The following is a 22,667-nucleotide window of genomic DNA, read 5'->3' on the forward strand; positions in this document are numbered from 1 at the left end:
GTGTGTATTGGGAGGGGGGTGAGGGTGTCAGACGATTACTGTATGCCCTGTAACTTTTGTGAAGGGCGGGGAAGGAGTCTTGTCTAATTTTAGCCCCCCTCCTTTCCCTTCCCCTCCCTTCCTTTCCCCTCATAGACCTCCAGTCCCCATCTCGGCGATTTTGCGAGACTGACCGGTCAATGTCTTCCAAGTCCCTTCTGCAAAAAAAGAAAAGAAGAAACAGTCCCTTTCTCTTCCCAAGGCGCCGGCTTAACGGGAGTGGAGTGGACCTGGGGGGGGGGGTCTCTCTCTATCTCCCCCGCCCTCCCCCTTCTAAGAATGGCTTCTTTCTGCTCTGTTTTTTAGACGCCAGATGTCAGCTCCCCCCGTCCAGACTTCTACACCCTAAGCTCTTGAAGAAGAAGCAGAGAGAGAGAGAGAAGGAGAAAGAGAGAGGGGGGAAAAGAAAGGCAAGAGCGAGCTCCGGAACTCGCCTCTTCTTGCCCCCCCCCCCGGGGATTTTTTGCCATTTTCCCTCCGCCCCGTCCCAACTTTAGCATGATGTCTTATCTCAAGCAACCACCTTACGCCGTCAACGGACTCAGCCTCACCACCTCGGGGATGGATCTCCTCCACCCGTCGGTGGGGTACCCGGGTAAGAGGAAGCTGGAGGGATCCAATGGGGGGGGGGAGAGAGACTGTTTTCCAAAGTCTTTTTGAGGGAGGGGTCAAGAGAGAAGGGGCTCCCCCCGTTCATTCTCGCCTGCTTTGGGGGGGGGCGGTGACGGGAGGGGCCTTGGCTCAGTGGTAGAGCCTCTGCTTGGCATGCAGAAGATCCCAGGTTCAATCCCGGGCATCACCAGTTGAAGGGACCAGACAAGTGGGTGATGTGAAAGACCTCTGCCTGAGACCCTGGAGAGCCGCTGCCGGTCTGAGTAGACAATACTGACTTCGATGGGCAGAGGGTCTGATTCAGTAGAAGGCAGCTTCATGTGTTCAGGTTCATAAGTCCCTGTGTCACCCTCTGGAGGGGGGGAGCTTGATTCTCCTGCCCCAATTGTAGCTGGGAGGAGTTGTGGAAATTGAAGAGGGGGGGGTCTCATCCTCCCACCGGCAAAATCCACCCTGCCCTTCCTCAAACCCACATAACTTTGTGGGCTCTCCCCAAATGTTGCTTATCCTTTAGGTATGCACCCCAACTTGGGGAGAGGGTGGAGAGTAAATTATATTCTCCTCCAGGAAACTTATTTCTGAGTACACAGGCCCTGGGCTTAAGCTGGCGATCCTGGAGGTTGTGCTTTGGGGGGGGGGGCTTGTTTAGGAGCGTGATGAGAAAGGATGGGGTACCCCATGAGTGAATTAGAGACGCCCCCCCTGCTCTTTGAATGCCTGAATGCTTCCTTAAAGCCTGACCCTAAAAACAGTTCAAACAAAGCTCTGTGCGGAGTGGGCTTATTCCCGAGTAAGTGTGGGTTCTTATAGATTGCAGCCCTGGACTTGATAGGCAGGGCTTTAAAGTTTCGGCCAAACTGATTTCTTTCCACACGGGCCTGCCGCTTGACTTTCCAGCAAAGTGAGTGCGGCTCTGATAGGGGAAGGGGCTGTGGCTCAGTTGGTAAAGCATCTGCTTGGCATGCAGAAGATCACAGGTTCAATGCCCAGTATCTCTAGTTAAAGGGACTAGGCAAGTAGGTGATGAGAAAGACCTCTGCCTGAGACCCTGGAAAGCTGCTGCCAGTCTGAGTAGACAATACTGACTTTGAGCGAGCATGGTGTAGTGGTTAAGAGCAGTGGTTTGGAGTGGTGGACGCTAATCGGGTGGACTGGATTTGTTTCCCCACTCCTCTACATGAAGCCAGCTGGGTGACCTGGGGCTAGTCACAGCTCACTTAGAGCTCTCTTGGCCCCACCTACCTCACAGGGTGTCTGTTGTGGGGAGGGGGAGGAAGGTGATTAGGGGGTGGTAGAGAAAGTCGGCATATAAAAGCCAACTCTTCTTCTTCTTTGAGGGACCAAGGATCTGATTCAGTCTAAGGCAGCTTCATGTGTTCATGTGGGATCTCTTCCGAACATGCTTAAGTGGCAAGTTGATTCAGAAGTCAGCCCCCTTTGGTCTCTTTTCTCAGGAGAGAAGAAGAGTTGGTTTTTACCTCCTGCTTTTCTCTACCTTTAAGGAGTCTCAAACCGGCTTACAATCGCCTTCCCTTCCCCTCCCCACAACAGACTCCTTGTGAAGTAGGTGGGACTGAGAGAGTTCGGAGAGAACTGACTGGCCCAAGGTCACCCAGCAGGCTGCATATGGAGGAGCAGAGAATCGAACCTGATTCTCCAGATTAGAGTCCCCCGCTCTTCACCACTACACTAAACAGGCCTACCTACCATGGCTGCTGTCTTAAGGATGCAGTCTTCCGTATCCTCCTAGAAGTGAGTGGAGCTTACTTCCCAGGAAACGTGCCCAAGGCTGAAACTTATGTGCTTCCTCGGGAGTCACACCCAATGAAAGGAGGGAGCTTTGACTCTTGAAAATTCATACTCTGGAAACTTTGTTGTTGGTCTCCAGTCTAGCTCTTCTAATGCAAACCAACTTGTTCTTGAGTTATCAAGAGTGTGCTTTGCAAGTGACATTTACTCGGGAGGAAGCCCTAATGGAGTCTTGGGATTTCTTCCAAGAAAAAGCATCGCACTCCACAGTGCCTTCAGCTTCCATCTGGAGGCTCCGGCTGAACTGCCTTGTGGACCAACCCTGAGGGGTCACCAATGGGTGGGGTGGGAGGAACTGGCGGGAATGGTCCATCTCTGGCTTCCCCTGAGACCCTCTGCCTGGCTTTCTCCTCTCCAGCCACCCCTCGCAAGCAGCGGAGGGAGCGTACCACCTTCACCCGTGCCCAGCTAGACGTCTTGGAGGCCCTCTTCGCCAAGACCCGCTACCCGGACATCTTCATGCGGGAGGAGGTGGCCCTCAAAATCAACCTCCCGGAGTCCAGAGTGCAGGTAGGCAGAGGAGAAGGGGGCGGGCAATCAGATTCATAGACTTGGAAAGAACCACCAGGGTTATCTAGTCCAACCCCTTCCACAATGCAGGAAATTCACATCTACCTCCCCCACACACACCCCAGTGACCCCTGCTCCATGTCCAGAAGATGGCCAAGATGCCCTCCCTCTCATCATCTGACTAAGGTAATGGAATCAGCCTTGCTAACAGATGGCCATCTAGCCTCTGCTTAAAAACCTCCAGGGAAGGAGAGCTTACCACCTCCCGAGGAAGCCTGTTACACTGAAGAACTTCTCTAACTGTTAGAAAGTTCTTCCTAATGTCTAGACAGAAACTCTTTTGATTTAATTTCAACCCGTTGGCTCTGGTCTGACCTTCTGGGGCAACAGAAAACAACTATGTTTAGCTTGGAAAGAAGGCGGTTAAGGGGAGACATGACAGAGGTCTATCAAATTATGCATGGTGTGGAGAGAGTGGATGGGGAAAAGCTTTTCTCCCTCTCCCATAATACTAGAACGCGGGGGTCATCTGCTGAAGCTGGAGGGTGAGAGATTCAAAACAGATAAAAGGAGGTATTTCTTCACACAACACATAGTTAAATTGTGGAACTCCCTGCCCCACGATGTGGTGATGGCTGCCAACTCAGAAGGCTTTAAGAGGGGAGTGGATAAGTTCATGGAAGAGAGGGGGTGTTCTTGGCTACTAATCAAAATGGATACTAGCCATGATGCATACCTATTCTCTCCAGGATCAGAGGAGCATGTCTATTCTATTAGGGGCTATGGAACACAGGCAGGAGAATGCTGGACTTGATGGGCCTTGGTCTGATCCAGCAGGGCCTTTCTTATGTTTCTTATTTTAAGGCTTTAAGAGGGGAGTGGACATGTTCATGGAGGAGAGGGCTATCCATGGCTACTAGTCCAAATGGATACTAGCCATGCTGCATACCTATTCTCTCTAGTATCAGAGGAGCAGGCCTATTCTATTAGGTGCTGTGGAACATAGGCAGGCAGGACAATGCTGCTGCAGTCTTGTTTGGGGGCTTCCTAGAGACACCTGGTTGGCCAAGGTGTGAACAGACTGCTGGACTTGATGGGCGTTGGTCTGATCCAGCAGGGCTTTTCTTATGTTCTTACACCTTTTTGAGACAATCCCCAATCCAGGCAGCAGTTTTCCCAGGGCCACCGGATTCCATTTGGGACCTCAAGCCCTCCCTCTATCCTTCATCCCCAATTTCTAGGACCTTGGTGGTAGGGATGGTGGAAAGTGCCATCAAGTCTTGGCCGACTTATGGTGATCCCATAGGATTTTCAAGGCAAGAGATGTTCAAAGATGGTTTGCTATTGTCTACCTCTTGGCGGTCTCCCAACCCAATACTAACCAGGCCTGACCCTGCTTAGCTTTCGAGATTGGGCTAGTCCAGCCATCCAGTTCAGGGCTTTGATAAGAAGAAGAAGAGTTGGTTTTTATATGCCAACTTTCTCTACCACTTAAGAAGAATCAAATAATCAAGAGCCAGTGTGGTGTAGTGGTTAAGAGTGGTGGTTTGGAATGGTGGAGTCTGATCTGGAGAACCGGGTTTGATTCCCCACCCCTCCACATGAGCAGCGGAGGCTAATCTGGTGAACTAGATTTGTTTCCCCACTCCTCCACACGAAGCCAGCTGGGTGGCCTTGGGCTAGTCACACTCTCTCCGCCCCAGCTACCTCCCATGGTATCTGTTGTGGGGAGGGGAAGGGAAGGTGATTGTAGGCCAGTTTGATTCTTCCTTAAGTGGTAGAGAAAGTCAGCATATAAAACCAACTCTTCTTCTTCGTCAAACGGGCTTAAAATCACCTTCCCCTCCCTACAACAGACACCTTGTGAGGTAGGTGGGGATGAGAGAGCTCTAAGAGAGCTGTGACTAGCCCAAGGTTACCCAGCTGGCTTCATGTGGAGGATTGGGGAAACTAACCTGGTTCACCAGATTAGCCTCCGCCACTCATGTGGAGGAGTGGGGGAATCAAACCCGGTTCTCCGGATCAGAGTCCACTGCTCCTAACTACCACTCTCAACCACTACACCATGCCGGCTCTCTTTTAAATTTTAAGATTTAATGCTTACTAAAGATATGGAGATGGCCCTGACCTGGATGGCCCAGGCTAGCCTGATCTAGTCACTGAACAGTTTCCACGCTCCCTCTGCCTAGCGACCCTGGACCTCCTTGGGGGGAGGGGTCTCCCATCCAAGCGTTAACCAGGGCCGACCCTGCTTAGCTTCCAAGTTTTGACGAGATCAGGGTAGCCTGGGCCATCCAGGTAAGAGCTTACTAACAGGCCTGCTATTATTTCTTTAAAAAAAATAAAAAATAAAAATCCTAGACTGGGTATGGGGCACATGCTGCAAGCGTTATTGTCGTCCCCCCCCACTCCTAAAACCCCACCCTGTGCATCGAAGTTTCCATTTTGAAGGATGTAGCAAGTTTCAGTAGCTGGAAGGAGATCTGATTTGCAGGGACGCCACTGCAGATTTCTCTCTGTGTCTCCCCTCTCCCCCCACCCCAGAGGTCTTCAGTAAGATTTAAAGGCCTGTTTTTGTTTACCTTCAAGATTAAATTACAAGCAAGAAGTATCTTGAGGACTGAAACATTCTTCCTTTACACCTCATAACTAGCACCGTGGTGTGGGTGTGTTAAGTGCCGTCAAGTCGCTTCCGACTCCTGGCGACCCTATGAATGAAGTCCTCCAAAAACGTCCTATCTTTGACAGCCTTGCTCAGGCCTTGCAAACTGAGGGTTGCGGCTTCCTTTATAGAGTCAATCCGTCTCTTGTTGGTTCTTCCTCTTTTCCTGCTGCCTTCCACTTTTCCTAGCATGATTGTCTTTTCCAGTGACTCGTTAACTCGTATTAAACAGTCTATCTCTTTTTCTTAAGTAAAGGGACTTGTATTTTGGGGGGAGTGCTACTGTGAACATAGCACACCTATTTAATTGTTTATTTAGTTACTTAAAATATTTACCAGCCCATCAAGGCAGGGAACAAAATAATTCAATCGCACATGCAAATAATAGTCAATGTCACAAATATGCATGCGTGTTAAGTGCTGTCAAATTGCTTCATACTCACAGTGACCCTATGAATCAATGTCCTCCAAAACATCCTGTCTTTAACAGCGTTGCTCAGGTCTTGCAAACTGAAGGCTGTGGCTTCCTTTATAGAGTCAATCCATCTCTTGTTGGGCCTTCCTCTTTTTCCTGCTGCCTTCAACTTTTCTTAGCATGGCTGTGTTTTCCAGTGACTCTTGTCTTCTCACAAGGTCACAAATGTAGGGGTTCCTGATACAATAAAAAACGACACCTTTGCTACCCTTCTTAAATGGTATTCCTGGATGGCCCAAGGTAGCCTAATCTCAGAAGCTAAGCAGGTTCAGTCCTGTCTAGTAAATGGTTGGGAGACAACCAAAGAAGTCCACGGTTGCTACATAGAGGCAGGCAGTGGCAAACCACCTCAGGTCATCTGGTGTGACCTGGATGGGCCAGACTAGTCTGATTTTATCAGATTTCAGAAACTAAGGAGGGTCAGGTTTGGTTAGCACTTGGATGGGAGACCAACAAGGAAGTCCGGGGTTGCTACATAGAGGCAGGCAATTGCAAACCACCTCTGGTCATCTGATGTTACCTGGATGGCCCAGGCTAGCCCAATCTCATCAGATTCTTGGAAGCTAAGCAGGGTCAGCCCTGGCTGGTACTTGTGTGGGAGACCAACCAAGGAGGTCCAGGGTTGCTACGCAGAGGCAGGCAATGGCAAACCACCTCTGTTCGACTCTTGCCTGGAAAACCATACGGGTTTGCCATAACTTGGCTGTGACTTGATAGCACTTCCCACCATCAGATCTATAGGCAGCTCCAACTCCAGCTGAGAGGCCCTTCTTTCTCTAGCTATCAACTGCTGTCAACTGAACCAGTCCAGGGAGCTGGGGAAGTGGTGCCTGAATCCCAGCTCAGTTGAGAATTTCCTTCTTGAGGAACATTATGTGTTGAACTTTAATTGCAATTTGTAGTGGCTGAAGTCATGTTGGCAACTAGTTTTTGGAGGAAAAGCAGAATTTAAGACGACAGCGATCGTACCATCGAGACGAATCCCGACATGGTAACCACCAGACTGCACTAGCCAGCGTGGTGTAGTGGTTAAGAGTGGTGGTTTGGAGCAGTGGAGTCTGATCTGGAGATCCGGGTTTGATTCCCCACTCCTCCACATGAGCAGCGGAGGCTATTCTGGTGAACTGGATTTGTTTCCCCACTCCTACACATGAAGCCAGCAGGGTGACCTTGGGCTAGTCACAGCTCTCTCAGCCCCACCTACCTCACAGGGCATCTGTTGTGAGGAGAGGCAGGTGATTGTAAGTTGGTTTGAGTCTCCATTAAGTGGCAGAGAAAGTCAGCATATAAAAACCAACTCTTCCTCTTTCTCTTATATCTCTATTTCTGCTCACAATCATCCCTACTCTTTATAATTCTTAGGTTATTTACCTTCTACTGTTAGTATTATTGCTTAAAACATATTATATATCTTAAAGAAGCTGGCTGACACTTGATGGCACACACACACAAAAAAAATCTTTTCCAGGGTCATCTAGTCCACGTGAAGCCAGCTCGGTGACCTTGGGCTAGTCACAGCTCTCTCAGTCCCACCTACCTCCAGGGTGTCTGTTGCGGGGAGGGGAAGGGGCAGCGATTGTAAGCTGGTTTGAGTCTCCCTTAAATAGTAGAGAAAGTCGGCATATAAAAACCAACTCTTCTGCTTCTTCTATATTACCATTGCACAGTTTGGGGGTGGAGGCTTTACAGATAATGATTTCTGTTGACATCTGAAAATGGAATGTGAATGAGCGCGTCATGTATTTGCAAGTACATAGCATACTGGTAAACTAGCAGGGAGGGAGCTTCAAAGGCTGAGCTAGAAACTACAAAGTATAACAAAATAATTATATTTATTACAAGGTGGCACTATAAAATTGTTAAAAACACAGGGCCCATATAGCAGGCTACATATAAAACCATCAGTTACAAAATTCTTATATACAGTTGATAATACATTCAATGAAAATGACCAATACTATTTACATTTACTATTGGTCATTTACTATTGCCTCTGCTTAGCAACTCTGGACTTCCTTGGTGGTCTCCCATAAAAACATAAGGAAAGCCATGCTGGATCAGGCCAAGGCACATCGAGTCCAGCAGTCTGTTCACACAGTGGCCAACCAGGGGCCTCTAGGAAGCCCACAAGCAAGACGACTGCAGCAGCACCATCCTGCCTGTGTTCCACAGCACCTAATATAACAGGCATGCTCCTCTGAGACTGGAGAGAAGGAAGGAAGATGGGAAGGAGGGATGGAGGGAAGGAAGGAAGATAAGAACAGCCCTGCTGGATCATGCCAAGGCCATCGAGTCCAGCAGTCTGTTCACACAGAGGCCAACCAGGTGCCTCCAGGAAGCCCACAAACAAGACGACTACAGCAGCATTCTCCTGCCTGTGTTCCTCAGCAAATAATATAATAGGCATGCCCATCGGATCAACTGTATATAAGAATTTTATAACTGATCATTTTATACATAGCCTGCCATACAGGCCCTGTGTTTTTAACAATTTTATGGTGTACACTTGTAATAAATAAAATTATTTTGTTATACTTTATAGTTTCTAGCCCAACCTTTGAAGTTCCCTTTAACAAGCTTCCTCGGGAGGTGGTGAGCTCTCCTTCCCTGGAGGTTTTTAAGAAGGGTTAGATGGCCATCTGTCAGCAATGCTGATTCTATAACCTTAAGCAGATGATGAGAGGGAGGGCATCTTGGCCATTTTCTGGGCATGGACTATGGGTCACTGAGGGTGTGGGGGGGAGGTAGTTGTGAATTTCCTGCATTGCACAGGGAGATGGACTAGATGACCCTGGTGGTCCCTTCCAACTCTATGATTCTATTCTATGGCTCTAAGAATGCTTTCCTTTGAGTAAGCATCATTAAACAGGCTTCAGTTGGGATCTGAGTCGACCTGCTCAGCATTGTCCTGTCCAGCAAACAAGAAGCCGGTCCCAATATCAATTCTTCTCTCCCTCCCCCAGCACTGTGTTCCACTTTGCGATCATAGCTGGTTCTCAGTTGACCTCCATCTCATCCCCCTCCAGGAAAAGATCTTTTTGTGTGTGTGCCATCAAGTTTCAGCCAGCTTCTTTAAGATATATAATACATTTTAAGCAATAATACTAACAGTAGAAGGTAAATAACCTGAGAAGTATAAAAAGTAGGGATGATTGTGAGCAGAAATATAGATATAAGAGGAAGAGTTGGTTTTTATATGGCAACTTTCTCTACCATTTAAGGGAGACTCAAACCGGCTCACAATCACCTTCCCTTCCCCTCCCCATAACAGACACCCTGTGAGGTAGGTGGGGCTGAGTGAGCTGTGACTAGCCCAAGGTCACCCAGCTGGCTTCATGTGTAGGAGTGGGGAAACAAACCCAGTTCACCAGATTAGCCTCCGCTACTCATGTGGAGGAGCGGGGAATCAAACCCGGTTCTCCAGAGCAGAGTCCACCGCTCAAAACCACCGCTCTTAACCACTACACCACACTAGCGCTATATCTATATAGATGTAGATACATATATAGAGAGATTTACCACTAATGATTACAAGAAAATAGTCAGTTTATAAGAACATTTTATTTCTTTTTTCCTTGCTACAGAAAATAGTTGAGGAAAATAGTGTTAATTATTCAAGACGGTGTAGCTTACTTATAATCTACTATTCATATTTTGATATAATGTGTTAGAGTAGATACTTACACAAAATGCAATTACTTAATACACTAGGGGTCACTGAGATATTGGAAATAACAGTCCTGAAAGAGTTTGGTTGAAGGCCTCTCTTCTGTTAGCTAAGTGCTTATGTTCTTCTTATTAAAAAGGATAACATAAACAAGGTTGAAGGTTTAAAAGGACTCAGATTTGCCCAGAGATATGTTAAAGGCGGACGATGTATGTATGTTGTGTGGATAGGGAGTAATATCTCATTAGTGCATACTGTATGTTTATTGTGCATTTATTGTCATGTTGTTCATGTTGATAGTGTTCAAAAACAAAAATAATTTTAAAAAGTGTCAGCCAACTTATGGCAACCCCATAGGGAGCGAACCTGTGTGGTGTAGTGGTTATGAGCTATGAACTCTAATCCAGAGAACCGGGTTTGATTCCCCACTCCTCCCCATGAGCGGCAGACGCTAATCTGGTGAACAGGGGTGGTTTCCACACTCCTACAAATGAGGCCAGCTGGGTGACCTTGGGCTAGTCACAATTCTCTTAGAGCTCTCAGCCCCACCTACCTCACAAGGTGTCTGTTGTGGGGAAGGGAAGGTGACTGTAAGCCAGTTTGATTCTCCCTTAAGTGGTAGAGAAAGTCAGCATATAAAAAACCAACTCTTCTTCTTTTCATGGAAAGATTGCCAATACCTTTAATGGCATAAAGGATACAAGTCAGACAATAAAAATAATGTATAAGCCAAACTATTACAGTTATAGAACAGCCCTCCTCTCTGAGTTTTATTGAAACACACTTTTATAACACTCTGCAAGAATTTGGCCACTTTCACTGTTAGAATGAAAGAACTATTAGTCAGGAGAAAGGATACCTCAGCAGAACCAGAAAGTCCTCTTATTTGCCAGCATTTGGATTGAGTTTCTGTACAGTAAGGACAGTAAAATAGCATCTGTGAGATGGTTTCCATACAACTCCTCCCACAGGGGCAGGTCCTAGCAGAATGAGGTCGATTTTGAAATCTCCCATATAGAATTGCAGATGACAAGATGTTGAATCTGGTTGAGGGAGAAGGCGCTGCGTTGCTGCAGAGCCTCCGCATAGCAAACCGAGACTACCTTGGTCGTCTCCTTTGAAGCAGCAATTCACAGAATCATAGAGTTGGAAGGGACCACCAGTGTCATCTAGTCTAACCCCATGCACAATGCAGGAAATTCACAACTACCTCCTCACTAGGGTTGCCAACTGCCTGGTAGTAGCAGGAGATCTCCTGCTAATTCAACTGATCTCCAGCTGATAGAGATCAGATCACCAGGAGAAAAAATGGCCGCTTTGGCAATTGGACTCTATGGCATTGAAGTCCCTCCCCTCCCCAAACCCCGCCCTCTTCAGGCTCCGCCGCCAAAATCTCCCGCCGGTTGAGAAGAGGGACCTGGCAACCCTACTCCACACACAGAAGGTGGCAAAAAAAAAAAAAAATCCTCCAGGATCCCTGGGCTGGAAGAAAATTGCTTCCTGGCCCCCAAAATTGTCTGCAATGTTTTGCCTCTCACGTTATGATTTATGTAGGCTGCCCGTGATGTCCATGTGGGAATTCTGTAGTACCTTCTGGGACTTACAGGTAAAATGCACTGGTTCCAATGGAGCTGGCCTACCAGCCAGCCTACTCCACGTTGGGACTGCCTGTCTTGTTTGCAGGGAAAGGGTAATGCAGATTAGCCCAAAGCAATGCCCCCAGGAACAGCTCGCTGACTCAAATAAAGGGTTGTTGATAAACGATAAGAGACAGGCAGTCACAGGGCAACGTGTATCTACACCACATGTGATAACTGGTTTAATAGCCGTTCGCTTCCTCTGGGGAAACTAGTTTGGGGAAGGGGGAGGGCGGGAAGAATTTTTGCCAGAGAATTCTCAGCACCTTCTGAAAAACTACAACTCCCAGCATTCTTTGCAGAAAACCGTGAAAATTACACTAGTGTATAAAAGGTAAAGGTCCCCTGTGCAAGCACTGGGTCATTCTGGACCCATGGGGTGACGTCACATCCCGACGTTTCCAAGGCTGACTTTGTTTTGCGGGGTGGTTTGCCAGTGCCTTCCCCAGTCATCTTCCCTTTACCCCCCAGCAAGCTGGGTACTCATTTTACCGACCTCGGAAGGATGGAAGGCTGAGTCAACCTTGAGCCGGCTGCCTGAAACCGACTTCCGTCGGGATCGAACTTAGGTCGTGAGCAGAGCTTTTGACTGCAGTACTGCAGCTTAACACTCTGCACCACGGGGCTCCTACACTAGTATATAAACCAGTGTATATTTGAAGTATGCCCTGACCTGGATGGCCCAGGCTAGCCTGATCTCGTCAGATCTCAGAAGCTAAGCAGGGTCAGCCTTGGTTAGTATTTGGATGGGAGACCACCAAGGAATACCAGGGTTGCTGTGCAGAGGAAGGCACTGGCAAAACCACCTCTGTTAGTCTCTTGCCATGAAAACCCCCAAAAGGGATCGCCATAAGTCGGCTGCGACTTGACGGCACTTTACACACACACATATTTGCAGTATAGGTACACATTGGATGCATACTGGAAAGAAATCTGATCGCTTAAAGTTTCTCCTGTCAGCTTTTCTAGCCCAACTGGGTAGAAAGAGTCACCAGTCAGTGGTGCTGGAGAGTTTACTCATTCCATAAGAAACGCCACGCTGGATCAGACCAAGGCCCATCGAGTCCAGCAGTTTGTTCACACAGTGGCCCAACCAGGTGCCTCTAGGAAGCCCACAAACAAGACGACTGCAGCAGCATTGTCCTGCCTGTGTTCCACATCACCCAATATATTAGGCATGCTCCTCTGATCCTGGAGAGAATAGGTATGCGTCATGACTAGGATCTAGGGTTGCCAACCTCCAGGTAGTAGCTGGAGATCTCCTGCTATTACAACTGATCTCCAGCTGATAGAGATCAGTTCACCTGGAGGAAATGGCCGCTTTGGCAATTGGACTCTATGGCATTGAAGTCCCTCCTCTCCCCAAACCCCGCCCTCTTCAGGCTCTGCCCCAAAACCTCCTGCTGGTGGTGAAGAGGGACCTGGCAACCCTACTAGTATCCATTTTAACTAGTGGCCATGAATACCCCTCTCCTCCATGAACATTACATTGAAGCACACCCAGGTTAGCTGCCGAATGTATGCTCTACAGGGAACTGCAGCCAACACAACTCTCTGATGAGTAGACCTCTACCACATGAACCTTTCTGCTTTCGCACAGCACAGTTTGAGGTGCTTATATAAAATGCCACAGGTGTACACAACGCAAGGTGTGCTGGGATCCCTCAGCTCCCTGAAATCCATGAGACTTCAGACTCCCTTACACATGCTGTGTAGGGTTGCCAACCTCCGGGTACTAGCTGGAGATCTCCTGCTATTACAACTGATCTCCAGCTGATAGAGATCAGTTCACCTGGAGAAAATGGCTGCTTTGGCCATTGGACTCTATGGCATTGATGTCCCTCCCCTCCCCAAACCCCGCCCTCCTCAGGCTCCGCCCCCAAAACCTCCCACTGGTGGCGAAGACGGACCTGGCAACCCTACTGAGGAAGCCTTATCAATTGGCAGCAGGGGAGGGGGGTTGTCCCAAGCAATGGGTTTTTGGGGAGGGGTCCCATGAAGCAGCAGATTTTTAAAATCAGTGATGTCTCCCCAAGAAGGGATCCTCAGAGGAGGGGGCGTGGCTCAGGGGCAGAGCATCTGCTTGTCATGTGGAAGGTCCCAGGTTCAATCCCGGGCATCTCCAGCTAAAAGGGTCACATGAGAAGTCACGTGAAAGACCTTGACTTGAGATGCTGGAGTGCCGCTGCCAGTCTGAGTAAACAATACTGACAGAGTTGCCAGCTCCAGGTTGGGAAGTACTTGGAGATTTTGGAGGGTGGGCCTGAGGAAGGCGAGGTTTGGAGAGGGGAGGGACTTTGGCGATAGAGTCCAATGGCCAAAGCGGCCATTTTCTCCAAGGGAACTGATCTCTGTTGCATGGAGATCAGTTGTAATAGCAGGAGATCTGCAGCCACCACCTGGAGTAGGGTTTCCAACCTCCAGGAGATCTCCCGCTATTACAACTGATCTCCAGCTGATAGAGATTGGTTCACCTGGAGAAAATAGCCACTTTGGCAATTGGACTCTATGGCATTGAAGTCCCTCCCCTCCCCAAACCCCACCCTCCTCAGGCTCCACCCCAAAAATCTCCAGGTATTTCCCAACCCGGAGATGGCAACCCTTAACTAGAGGCTAGCAGCCCTAAATGCTGAACTTGGTGGAGCAAGGGTCTGCTTCAGTATAAGGCAGGTTTATATGTGTTCATTTCATACCTGTATATGATGTGCATTTCCTACAGCAGTTACTCCAGGTTGGTACCTAGATGGAAGCCGACTGTATGCCTAGCACCCTCTGGGAACTGCTTCCTTTTCAAAAGAGGAAGTGGACTGGGTATACAGAAGGGAGGCGAACTGAAGAGTAAGTTAGCCTGGGGAGGGAAAGAAAAGAAGTATGCACCCCCATGCAGAAATATAACCCTGCTCTAGACATTCCAGAGCGAGGTGGTAGAAAAGATAGCGCCCCTTCAGACTGCAGGTCCTTCAGTGTTACTCCTCTGAAGATGCCTGCCACAGCTGCTGGCGAAACATCAGGAAAGAAAATACCAAGACCACGGTCACACAGCCCGGATAGCCTACAAGAACCAATGAACTCTGACCGTGAAAGCCTTCGACAATATTTAGGCTGACTAAACGGTTGAATAAAATTGGGGTCGCATCTGGTGCAGGCGAAAAACCACAGTTGAATGCTCCCATGTGTTAACGAAAAATCACCACAAACAAGAAACTAGCCCTTTGGGGAGTTGGCTGAGATGCACACACTATTGTTGTTGTTTTATTAATCTTATATCCCGCTTTCCCCAGCAAAGCCGAGCTCAGGGCGGCTCACAAATCATATTGACTTTCTCCTTATTGTGCTAGCTTAAACTTGCAGCGATTGAGATTTTGCTTTAATGAGAGGGAGAATTTTTTTTAAATGGTGCGCACGCCCCGCCTTCCCACCCTTTTCCTGGAGCCTGTGTAGACCCAGCTTTAGGCTTTTCACTTCAGGTGGTGAAAACACTAACTAATATCACCCCTGGGTGGGGTGAGAGCAGGGAGACAAAGGGTGTCCCACCAAGGGCAAGCGCCCCTTGGAGAGCTGTCAGAGTCGTGAATGGAGGCTGGTAAAAAGATGAGGCATAACTGGGGTCGATTTGCTAATGTGAAAATGCATTGCCTGCCTGAAAGTAAAGCCCATTCATTCTGGGATAACTTGTTTTCCTACATGGGCAATTGGGACGAAGGGCTTTGATGCCGGCCCTCTACGACTGCGAGTCTGAATGAGTTGCAGGGGGGTGGTAAATACCAGGGTGTGAGGATCTCCAGCCCAGCTTACTGATCGCTATTCAAAACTCAGCTCTGGTAGGTGGGTTGGAGGAGAAGAGAGTGCGCAGCCCCTCCAAGAGAACAAACAGGCCTCCTCCCACCCGTTTTGGGGTCCTTAATCGATCACCCCCTTCCTAATATTCTGTTCTTTTTAAATTAAGGGCTTGGCTTCAATGGGACTTAAGTGGAGGTCCTCAGGGCACCCTGAGCTGGCAAGCACTCTGGCTTGGGAGTGGCTCCCCCTTTCTTCTCCCAAGTGGCCTTGTTGAGCAATTGGGTCTGCAACACTCAGCGTGTGAAGTCGTTGGTAATGATGCTTCACACAGTGCATAGTTAACTTGTGAAATGCCCTGCCCCAAGATGTGGTGATGGCTGCCAACTTGGAAGGCTTTAAGAGGGGAGTGGACGTGTTCATGGAGGAGAGGGCGATCCATGGCTACTAGTCAAAAGGGACACTAGCCATGATGCATACCTGTTCTCTCCACTCGATCAGAGGAGCATGCCTAATATATTAGGTGCTGTGGAACACAGGACAATGCTGCAGTTGTCATGTTTGGGGGCTTCCTAGAGGCACCTGGTTGGCCACTGTGTGAACAAACTGCTGGACTTGATGGACCTTGGTCTGATCCAGCAGGGCCTTTCTTATGTTTCTTATGTTAAAGCTTTAAGAGGGGAGTGGACATGTTCATGGAGGAGAGGGCTATCCATGTCTACTAGTAAAAAAGAATACTAGTTGTGATGCATACCGATTATCTCCTGGTTCAGAGGAGCATGACTATTACATTAGGTGCTGTGGATCACAGGCAGGACAATGCTGCATTGGGCTTCCTAGAGGCACCTGGTTGGCCACTGTGTGAACAGGCTGCTGGACTCGCCTTGGTCTGATCCAGCATGGCTTTTTTTATGTTTCTTATGTTAGGGCTTTAAGAGGGAAGTGGACATATTCATGGAGGAGAGGGCTATTCATGGCTACTAGTCAAAATGGATCCTAGTCGTGATGCATACCTATTCTCTCCAGGATCAGAGGTACTTGCCTATTATCTTAGGTGCTGTGGAACACAGGCAGGACAATGCTGTTGCAGTCGTCTTGTTTCCCATGTAATACTAGAAGATCAGATGAAGACGCATTCTAATAAATCAGATCCTTGGTCCATCCAGGTTATTATTGTCTAAAATTGGCAGCTGCTCTCCAGGGTCCAAGGCAGAAGTATTCCACACCTGTTCCTTTGAGAACAGGAGATGCTGGGAATTGAACCAGGGACCTTCTGCATGCAAAGTAAATGCTCTTCCACTGAGCCACAACCCCTTCCCTGGTGAGGGCACCGACCCAACCCCTTACTAGCCTCAAACATAGGGATGGGGATGATCACTTGGACAAGGAAGGTCAGTCTGCCTCATTTGCAACCCAGACTAGATTGCATTTCTGTCAAGCATGAATCAGATGTGAGGAAGGTGCGAGGGAAGGAGAAAGAGGTCTCCGATGCCACCCAAGGCCTCCATGACGACCTCGTCTGGCCACCAGAAAACTGCTCTTTGCTCACAGAGACACATCCTTCAAATTCTCTTATATTCTGGGGGGGGGGGGGTCCCAGCCTTGGGAAGTCACCACTCTAGAAGATCTTTTTGTAAAAATCATTTTAGACATGTACCCTGCCCCTTCCCTGGGTCACAGGGCTCGGGGCAGCTCACAACATTCCGTCAACCATCTATCAATAGAGGTAAGACACATGAACACATGAAACTGCCGTGGTTCATCAAAGTCAGTATTGTCTACTCAGACCAGCAGCGGCTCCCAGGGTCTCAGGCAGAGGTTTTTCACATCACCTACTTGCCTGGTCCCTTTAACTGGAGATGCCGGGGTTGAACCTGGGGCCTTCTGCATGCCAAGCAGATGCTCTACCACTGAGCCACAACCCCTCCCCTAATTAATTAAGACATAATTACAAAATCTGAAAGTCAATCCGTAAAATAGCATCCTAGCTCAGGTCTCCAAATAAAACATGGTCATTTGGCACCTGACAACCAAAATCCTAGACTGCTTGTAAAAACAGGCAGTGCTGCTAATAGGTGGTAGAAAACCGTCCTCAGCGGAACACCTGGCAGAACAACTCCATCTTACAGGCCCTACAGAATCTAGAAAGAGCCCACAGGGCCTGGGTGTCATCTGACAGAGAGTTCCCCCAGGCAGGGGCCACTACCAAAAAGGCTCTTGTCCTCGTTGAGGATGGTCAAGCAACCTGTGGGCTGGGTACCACCAGGAGACCAGGTGATGAAGAACGAAGCATTCTTGGGAAGACATATAGGAAGAGGCAGTTCTGTAGGTACAAAGGTACCATCCATATAGGGCTTTATTGATGTTGATCCAAAGAGAGTATCATGTTTCATAAAAACATTAAAAAGGCCATGCTGAATCAGGCCAAGGTCCATCAAGTCCAGCAGTCTGTTCACACAGTGACTAACCAGGTGCCTCTAGGAAGCCCACAAGCAAGATGACTGCAGAAGTATTATCCTGCCACAGCACCTAATATAATAGGCGTGCTTCTCTGTTACTGAAGAGAATAGGTATGCATCATGACTAGTATCCCTTTTGACTAGTAGCCATGGATAGCCCCCTCTTCCACGAACATGTCCTCTCCCCTCTTAAAGCCTTAACATAAGAAACACAAGAAAGGCCATGCTGGATTTGACCAAGGTCCATCAAGTCCAGCAGTCCGTTCACACAGTAGCCAACCAGGTGCCTCTAGGAAGCCCACAAACAAGACGACTGCAGCACCATTGTCCTGCCTGTGTTCCACAGCACCTATGATAATAGGCCTGCTCCTCTGATCATGGAGAGAACAGGGATGCCTCATGACTAGTATCTATTTTTTACTAGTAGTATCATGTTTCTATGATGCCACCAAGCCCTGCTGGCATCTGTGTCGTTAGAATTGCCATGGCATTTCATCTCAAGCAACAGTTTCATGGTCAGCTTGGAGGTTGTACGTCTCTCTCAATGCCAGCTGGCTGCGGGGGACGGGGAGGGGAAGCGAAGGGAGTTTTTGGCATCCGTGGGCCTTCTGATGCATCTGGTTAGCCGCTGTGGAAAACAGGGTGCCTGGACTCGATGGCCCTTTGGTCTGACGCAGCAAGGCTCTTCTTATTCGGATGCTTTGCCAGATGGCTCTGTGGCTTTCCATGCAATGGGCAAAACTGATAAAAATGTGGAATTCGCTGCCAGAGGATGTAGCAATGGCCACAGAGATAGACAGTTTTAAAAGGGGATTAGACAGATTCATGGAGGAGAGGTCTATCAATAGCTACTAGCCATGGTGACTAAAGGGAACCTCTGTGTTCAGAAGCAGTAAATCTCTGAATCCCAGTGCCAGAAGGCAACATTGGGGAAGACCTCAGCCTCTACGCCTTGTTGTTGGACCTCCAGAGGAGCTAGTTGGCCACTGTGTGAGATGGGATGCTGGACTAGATGGACCACTGGTCTGATCCAACAGGGCTCTTCTGTTCTAATGAAGGCCTCGGCCTCTATTGCCCTGTTGTTGGACCGCCAGAGAAACTGGTTGGCCATTTTGTGAGACAGGATGCTGGACTAGGTGGACCACTGGTCTGATCCAACAGGGCTCTTCTTGTGTTCTAATGAAGGCCTCGGCCTCTATACCCTGTTGTTGCACCTCCAGAGAAACTGGTTGGTCTTTGTGTGAGATAGGAAGCTGGACTAGGTGGACCACTGATCTGATCCAGCAGGGCTCTTCTGATGTTCTAATGAAGGCCTCGGCCTCTATACCCTGTTGTTGGACCTCCAGAGGAACTGGTTGGTCTTTGTGTGAAATAGAAAGCTGGACTAGATGGACCACTGATCTGATCCAATAGGGCTCTTTTGATGTTCTAATGAAGGCCTCGGCCTCTGTACCCTGTTGTTGGTCCTCTAGAGGAAGTGGTTGGCCACTGTGTGAGACAGGATGCTGAACTAGGTGGACCACTAGTCTGATGCAGAAGGGCTTTTCTTATGTTCTTAACCTAGAACTAAATTTGCCCCCAAAGTAAACTGTAAACACAAATATGGAAGCTTCTGCTATGGCAAAATGTACATGGAATACATACAAAAGATTCTATCCACTTGCTGACAATGACAAATGGAACCGTTGTTCCATTCATTTTTTTCTGAGATACAGGTGTCTAACAAACATTACACATCTTGTTTGTGGGCTTCCTGGAGGCACCTCATTGGCCACTGTGTGAACAGACTGCTGGACTTGATGGATCTTGGTCTGATCCAGCATGGTCTTTCTTATGTTTTTATGGCTTTAAGAGGAGTGGACATGTTCATGGAGGAGAGGGATATCCATGGCTACTAGTAAAAACGAATACTAGTTGTGATGCATACCTATTTTCTCCAGGATCAGAGGAGCAGGCCTGTTATATTATGTGCTATGGAACACAGGCAGGATGGTGCTGCTGCAGTTGTCTTGTCTGTGGGCTTCCTAGAGGCACCTGGTTGGTCACTGTGTGAACAGACAACTGGACTCAATGGGCCTTGGTCTGACGCAGCAGGGCTTTTCTTAGATTCTTATGAATTTGCCCATCAAACTCAGAAGGCTTTAAGAGGGGAGTGGGCATGTTCATGGAGGATAAGGCTATCCATGGCTACTAGCCCAAATGGATACTAGTCATAATGTATACCTATTCTCTCCAGTATCAGAGGAGCAGGCCTGTTCTGTTAAGTGCTATGGAACACAGGCAGAATAATGCTGCTGCAGTCGTCTTTTCTTTTTTTAAAATATTTTATTTATACCCTGCCCTTTCCCAGCAAGGCCAGGGTCAGGACAGCTTCCAACAATACAACTCACAATGTATTACAATGTATTGAAACATACAATTTTAAATTAATTGTCCAGTTTAGATTAACAATTTGGCGTCCTAACTCCATAACCACTTCTTAGAGATGACAAGAATATCCTCGATGGTGAGGATGGTCTAAGGTGATACTCAGGAGACCAACATCGACCCAGAACATCCCCAGTCCTCCAAGGAATAGGGACAGGAAGCTGCTGCAGTCATCTTGTTTGTGGGCTTCCTAGAGGCACCTGGTTGGCCACTGTGTGAACAGACTGCTGGACGGGATGGGCCTTGGTCTGATCCAGCAGGGCTTGTCTTATGCTTTTATGTTCTAATCACTGCACATCTTCCCTCTTCCCTCTTCCCTTCCATCCCAGGTGTGGTTCAAAAACCGCCGGGCCAAGTGCCGCCAGCAGCAGCAGCAGCAGCAGAATGGCGGGCAGAACAAAGTGCGGCCTGCCAAGAAGAAGAGCTCCCCCGCTCGCGAGGTGAGCTCCGAGAGTGGGACCAGTGGGCAGTTCACGCCACCCTCCAGCACTTCAGTCCCCACCATCTCCAGCACCAGTGCCCCCGTCTCCATCTGGAGCCCGGCCTCCATCTCCCCGCTCTCGGACCCCCTGTCGACGTCATCGTCCTGCATGCAGAGGTCCTACCCGATGACCTACACCCAGGCCTCGGGCTACAGCCAAGGCTACGCTGGCTCCACCTCCTATTTTGGGGGGATGGACTGTGGGTCGTATCTCACCCCGATGCACCACCAGCTCCCAGGACCAGGGGCCGCCCTCAGCCCCATGGGCACCAACCCTGTCGCCAGCCATCTCAACCAGTCTCCGGCGTCCCTTTCCACCCAGGGCTACGGAGCGTCCAGTCTGGGGTTTAACTCGGCCACCGACTGTTTGGATTATAAGGACCAAACCGCCTCCTGGAAACTGAACTTCAACGCCGACTGCTTGGATTATAAAGACCAGACCTCTTCCTGGAAGTTCCAGGTGTTGTGAAGACCTGTCAGGGACCCTTTGCTCATCGCAATGACAAAGACGATGGAACGATCGCCGTGACAGTGACATTGAGGGACACGAGACCGAACCCCGTGGTGGGATGGACATTCCAGGTGCAGTCAGGTCTTCAGCTTAAATTAAAGAGGGACACGGGGCCGGACACAATAAACTGGATCATTCCCTCCACTTTCATATCTCGCTCAGAAGCTCTGGAAGGATAAGACGGAAGGGAAGCCACCTCACGTGGACAGAGAGCCGATTCTCAGAACCGCTCTGTTCTTGTCTAGTTTTAGCCAGTCTTTGGTCTTCTTCGTCTAGATGGAATGGAAGATTGTTCCAACCAAGGGCCAGGTTGTCTAGGGTGGGGGTGGGACTGGTTTCTTTCCTTTCCTTTCTTTTTTTAAAGGAGATGTCTAGATTTTCTTTTTCTCTTTTCTTTCTTTTGTGTACGTATGGAAAGAATACTCTCCTCTCTCCTCCCGTTTCCAATTCGTCACCCAACTCTTGGTTAAGAAGGTTTTTTTGTGTTTTTTTAACGGATGATGTCCAACTCTCTCTATCTCTTGAGCTCTTTCCAATGCTTCAGGGCCAAGATTTGGCAAAGCTGACCACAAGGGTAAAAGAAAAAAAAAAGACACAAACATTTAAAGAAAACTCAGTTCAGAGCTGTGTGGGTTTGTGGGACTGATTGTCTTAGATGCACTACTTTATTTAAGAGGAAAGAAACAAAACAAAAACCTGAATACTGTCCATAAGGAGTCAAAATGTAGTTTTAAAGAGACAATCAGTGTGTGTCTTATATAAATGGTACATCTGTGTTTTTTAAAATCTGTGCTAGACTTAAAAACTGTGATCTCCTGTATCGTATGCAACTATGAACCCCAAGCCAGCGGGGGGTTTCTGCTGTGATTTTAAATAGGTTATAATTAACAGTGAAATTTGAGCAACTGGGTCACACATTACCCTCTCTCTCTCTCTCTCTCTCTCTCTTTCTCTCTCTCCCCCTCTCCCCTCTCTCTCTCTCAATTGCCTTTCACCGGAGGTAAACTGCACTGAAAAAACAACAACCCGAGTTTTTACAACAATTTGTCTCTGAACGAATGAGCCGCCGAGATGGGGGGGGGGGAACAGAAATTAATTAAAACTAGTACATAAAAAATGATACAAGGACTTTGAAAACTCCTCTGTCAAACTCGGCTTACTGTTGGGAAATCTTAGCAGTAAGGTGGGGGGAAAAGAATATTTAAGACGTAGGTCAATTGCTCTGACCTTGAATTTCCGAAAGGAGAAATTCATTGTTGTTTTTAATGCTTGCGGATGTGAAATTGAAAGGAAAAAACAAACAAGAGATATATGCATAAACCTTTTCTTTTCTGGATTTGGCAGATATGTATAATTATATTAAAATGGTTCTAGCACAATTGCTGGTAACGTCTTCCCTGTTCTTTGTTTTTTGCAAACGGTTGTGTGTGTGTGTGTTTATTTGGGAAGAAGTTTCTCGAGCTGGAAAAGTGTTTCAGGATTTGGAAATGGGGTGGAGGGGCAGTGGAGAGAAAGGAGCGCTCTCTCCTCTTAGGCTGAATTATAATTATATGCATTTAAATAGTTCATGGGCCAGGTTAGCCGATCATTGTAGCTGTAGC

The 22,667-nt window shown here is 48.2% G+C and overlaps 1 protein-coding gene across 1 annotated transcript; it reads left to right on the forward strand.

The window, feature by feature from the left end:
* Positions 1-488: 488 nt before the first annotated feature.
* OTX2 (orthodenticle homeobox 2) lies at positions 489-21,038 on the forward strand. The gene is made up of 3 exons (XM_056851438.1): positions 489-634; positions 2,819-2,970; positions 20,404-21,038. Exons 1-3 carry the CDS (start codon positions 538-540, stop codon positions 21,022-21,024), a joined length of 870 nt encoding a protein of 289 aa, XP_056707416.1. The 5' UTR covers positions 489-537; the 3' UTR covers positions 21,025-21,038.
* Positions 21,039-22,667: the final 1,629 nt, after the last annotated feature.

The sequence above is a fragment of the Euleptes europaea genome, chromosome 6, assembly GCF_029931775.1.
Source record: "Euleptes europaea isolate rEulEur1 chromosome 6, rEulEur1.hap1, whole genome shotgun sequence".
Taxonomy (NCBI): domain Eukaryota; kingdom Metazoa; phylum Chordata; class Lepidosauria; order Squamata; family Sphaerodactylidae; genus Euleptes; species Euleptes europaea.

Coding starts and splice junctions, on each gene's coding strand:
- OTX2 (XM_056851438.1), top strand. CDS start 538: ATGATGTCTTATCTCAAGCAACCACCTTACGCCGTCAACGGACTCAGC. Junction 635..2,818: donor CCCGTCGGTGGGGTACCCGG/GTAAGAGGAAGC, acceptor TCTCCTCTCCAG/CCACCCCTCGCAAGCAGCGG. Junction 2,971..20,403: donor TCCCGGAGTCCAGAGTGCAG/GTAGGCAGAGGA, acceptor CTTCCATCCCAG/GTGTGGTTCAAAAACCGCCG.